We start from the raw sequence: 3,796 nt of genomic DNA on the forward strand, positions 1-3,796 counted from the left end.
TGATTTTTCTCATGGTTTTGAAGAATACATACATTAAATTTAAAGAGTTTTTCTGCAAGATGGTTTATTTTATGGATTTGAAGATGATTGTGACAAAGGATTTACCACAGATTCCATTCACTGTTATCTCACCAGTATGTGTTCTTTTATGGATTTGAAAATGAGTAAGATGTGAAAATTCTTTCTTACACTGATAAACATTCATAAGATTACCTACACTGTGTACTCTTTTACTACCATGAACAGTACCGTGGTTTCCAAAGGCTTAACCACACTGACTACATTCATAGGGGTTCTCTCTCTTATATGATCTTTTGTACATTTGAAGATGACTGTATTTTACAAAGGCCACACCAAAATGATTACAATCGTAGGGTTTCTCTCTACCATGTATTTTTTATGCAATTGAAGAGAATACAACTTGGAACGGCCTCATAACACTGATTACATTCACGGTGTTTCTATCCAGTATGTGTTCTTCAAAGCAATTGAAGATTACTGTGCAGTGCAAAAGCCTTACAACACTGATAACATTCATGGCATTTCCTTCTCTCCAGTATGTTTTCTTTTATGCAATTGAAAACTATTTTGATAGGCAAAGACCTTGCCACAATGGCTACATTCATAGGGTTTCTCTCCAGTATGTGTTTTTTAAGCAATTGAAGTTGACTGAGACATGCAAGCGCCTTAACACAGTGATTACATATATGGTTTCTCTCTAGTGTGTGTTCTTTTATGATTTTGAAGAGCAATGTGTTGGGCAAAGGCCTTACCACACTGATTACATTCATAGGGTTTCTCTCCAGTATGTGTTCTTTTATGGTTTTGAAGACGACTGTGTTGGGCCATGGCCTTACCACACTGATTACATTCATAGGGTTTCTCTCCAGTATGTGTTCTTTCACGCAGTTGAAGATAACTGTGCCAGGCAAAGGCCTTACCACATTAATGATATTCATAGGGTTTCTCTCGAGTATGTGTTCTTTTCTACAGTTGAAGACTACTGTGTTGGGCCAAGGCCTTAACACACTGATTACATTCATAGGATTTCTCTCCAGTATGTGTTCTTTTATGCCTTTTCAGATTACTGTGAGCTGCAAAGGCCTTGCCACATTGATTTCATTCATAGGCTTTCTCTCCAGGATGTGTTCTTTTATGCCTTTGAAGGGAACTGTGTTGGGCAAAGGCCTTACCACATTGATTACATTCATAGGGTTTCTCTCCAGTATGTGTCCTTTTATGCAGTTGAAGATGACTGTGTTGGGCAAAGGCCTTACCACACTGATTACATTCATAGGGTTTCTCTCCAGTATGTGTTCTTTCATGCAGTTGAAGACTACTGTGCCGGGCAAAGGCCTTACCACATTGATTACATTCATAGGGTTTCTCTCGAGTATGTGTTCTTTTATGCAATTGAAGGTTACTGTGCTCGGCAAAGGCCTTACCACATTGATTACATTCATAGGGTTTCTCTCCGGTATGTGTCCTTTTATGCAGTTGAAGATGACTGTGTTGGGCAAAGGCCTTACCACACTGATTACATTCATAGGGTTTCTCTCCAGTATGTGTTCTTTTATGCAATTTAAGACTACTGTAGTGGGCGAAGGCCTTACCACATTGATTACATTCATAGGGTTTTTCTCCAGTATGTGTTCTTTGATGTCTTTGAAGATTACTGTGATTTGAAAAGGCCTTACCACATTGATTACATTCATAGGGTTTCTCTCCAGTATGTGTTCTTTTATGCTTTTGAAGATTACTGTGCTGGGCAAAGGCCTTAACACACTGATTACATTCATAGGGTTTCTCTCCAGTATGTGTTCTTTTATGCTTTTGAAGATCACTGTTTTCAGTGTAGGCCTTACCACACTGATTACATTCATAGTGCTTCTCTCCAGAATGTATTCTTTTATGACTTTGACGAGTTTCATAAAGAACAAAGTCTTTATCATCTTGACTGTATTCATAGGGTTTTTTCCCAATGTGCTTTCTTTTAAGCACTTGAATATGACTGTGATAAGCAAAGGCTTTACCACACTGCTTACTTTTAGAGCATTTTTGCCCAATGTGTGTTTTTTCATTCTGTTGAAGGTGAGTGTCATAAGACAAGGCTTTAACACAGTGAATATACACTGAAAGTTTCTTCTCTCCATTTTGATTCCTTTCAATCCTGCAAGGATAATTGGCACATTTAAAAGATTTACGATGTTCAAGATGCTGTTGAACCTTATATCTATATGAATTAATTTTATAACTTGATCCAATTCTAAAAGGAATTAGGTATTAAGATTTCATAACTCTGTTTAAATCATGTTTGCTTTTTAATTAGGGGTCAGGTTACATCTAGGAATATAAGTATAATGATAAATTCCTTTGTTTCATGGTTTACCTTTTCACATTTACAAAAACATTTTATATTATATTATTCACATTTTTGAAGAAAACTGAATAAACTGAGAGATCTACCAACTTTACTGAATTCATAAATTTTACTATACTGTATATCATATTTATTTCATAAGTGAATTAGGACATTCAGAATTATTTGCACAAATCTAGAACTCATGTTGCATTTTTGTAATATTTAGATATTAATAATGATGGTAGAAAACCATCAGTATTGTATACTTGAATCAAATTCAACAAGTATACTCTACATGGGAACTACTGCTTATTTTCTTTTTGATCTTAAGGAAATATATGTTAAGTCATAAGCCTTTATACACATAGGAAAGTAAGAAAAATTCACATACATGTATTGAGGTATATGGAATTGCACTTAAAGTTGTCCTTATTTGCATTGCTGCTTTTATTTAAAAGTTCTAGAACAAAGTGCAATTTCATCAGAGGCACATTGTTATCAACTCGCACATGAAAATTACCTTGCATGTCTTCTAGAACATTGCCAATGTGCCTCAGTGTTTTGGTCTTCGCAAATGTATCCTAAAATACAGGTCCAGAATATATGTTATATCATTTAACAATGTGCAACATTTAGCTTATTAGCTTAAGTGCACCAAAGAACTATGACTGCTTTATTCACCTCATTTTTCTTTCTAAATCAAATTGCAGAACAACATCCTTAACCAAGGAAAAGTTGTGTCCATAATTTGAAACATGAAGGAAATTCATTTTTACCTATAGAAATGAGGTTTCTGTAGGTTTCCAGCATTACATCTTTATAGAGATTCTTCTGGGAAGGATTCAGCAAATCCCACTCTTCCTGAGTGAAGTTGATATACACATCATCGTAGGTCACTGCCATCTCAAATATACCACACAACTGTAAAATGGAAAGCATGACAGTGATAAAGTTGGAAATGCATACTTCTTTCAGAGTATAGACATATGATTCAGGTGTTCCTAACTCTTATTCCATGACATAGTCACTTTTGAAGGAAATTGAAAAGCAGTGTCAACTCTGTCATTTCTGTATCCTTTATATGGGATATCACCTCATAAGATCAAGGTCTATTGAGAGAAAGAGACATAAAAAAGTCAACAGTATACAGTATGCATGAGAAAATTTTATGAACAGTTACAGACCATACAAAAAATGTAATATGTAAACACTGGTTGTATTAGTATATTGTGCCTTTAAACACAACACTCAGAAAGCAGAGTTGGGTATATTTGTCTTTAAGTTGAATGCCAGTCAAGCCTATGCAATCAGGTCCAGGACAGGAGAAAGTACACATTAAGACACTGTCTCCATTGCAAAAATCAGTGAAACAAACAAATGGGATAGAAAGAACTGAAAGACTTTTATTGAAGTTCTTAAAAATAATTCTGCATT

At 35.1% G+C, this 3,796-nt stretch overlaps 1 protein-coding gene across 1 annotated transcript; it reads right to left on the reverse strand.

Moving 5' to 3' along the window:
* Window positions 1-827: 827 nt before the first annotated feature.
* On the reverse strand, window positions 828-3,279 carry LOC148117677 (uncharacterized). Its single transcript, XM_087902349.1, has 3 exons — window positions 3,139-3,279; window positions 2,883-2,943; window positions 828-2,170 (listed from the first exon to the last, which is right to left on the reverse strand). Exons 1-3 carry the CDS (start codon window positions 3,263-3,265, stop codon window positions 1,120-1,122), a joined length of 1,239 nt encoding a protein of 412 aa, XP_087758475.1. The 5' UTR covers window positions 3,266-3,279; the 3' UTR covers window positions 828-1,119.
* Between the last annotated feature and the right edge of the window lie 517 nt (window positions 3,280-3,796).

Source organism: Myodes glareolus, chromosome 27, assembly GCF_982192425.1.
Source record: "Myodes glareolus chromosome 27, mMyoGla1.1, whole genome shotgun sequence".
Classification (NCBI taxonomy): Eukaryota; Metazoa; Chordata; class Mammalia; order Rodentia; family Cricetidae; genus Myodes; species Myodes glareolus.

Excerpts from the sequence above, each read along its gene's own strand:
- LOC148117677 (XM_087902349.1), bottom strand. The coding sequence starts at position 3,265 with ATGGCAGTGACCTACGATGATGTGTATATCAACTTCACTCAGGAAGAG. Across the intron at positions 2,944-3,138 it reads CAGAAACCTCATTTCTATAG|GATACATTTGCGAAGACCAA; the intron begins GTAAAAATGAAT and ends CCTGTATTTTAG. Across the intron at positions 2,171-2,882 it reads TGTTCTAGAAGACATGCAAG|GATTGAAAGGAATCAAAATG; the intron begins GTAATTTTCATG and ends TTATCCTTGCAG.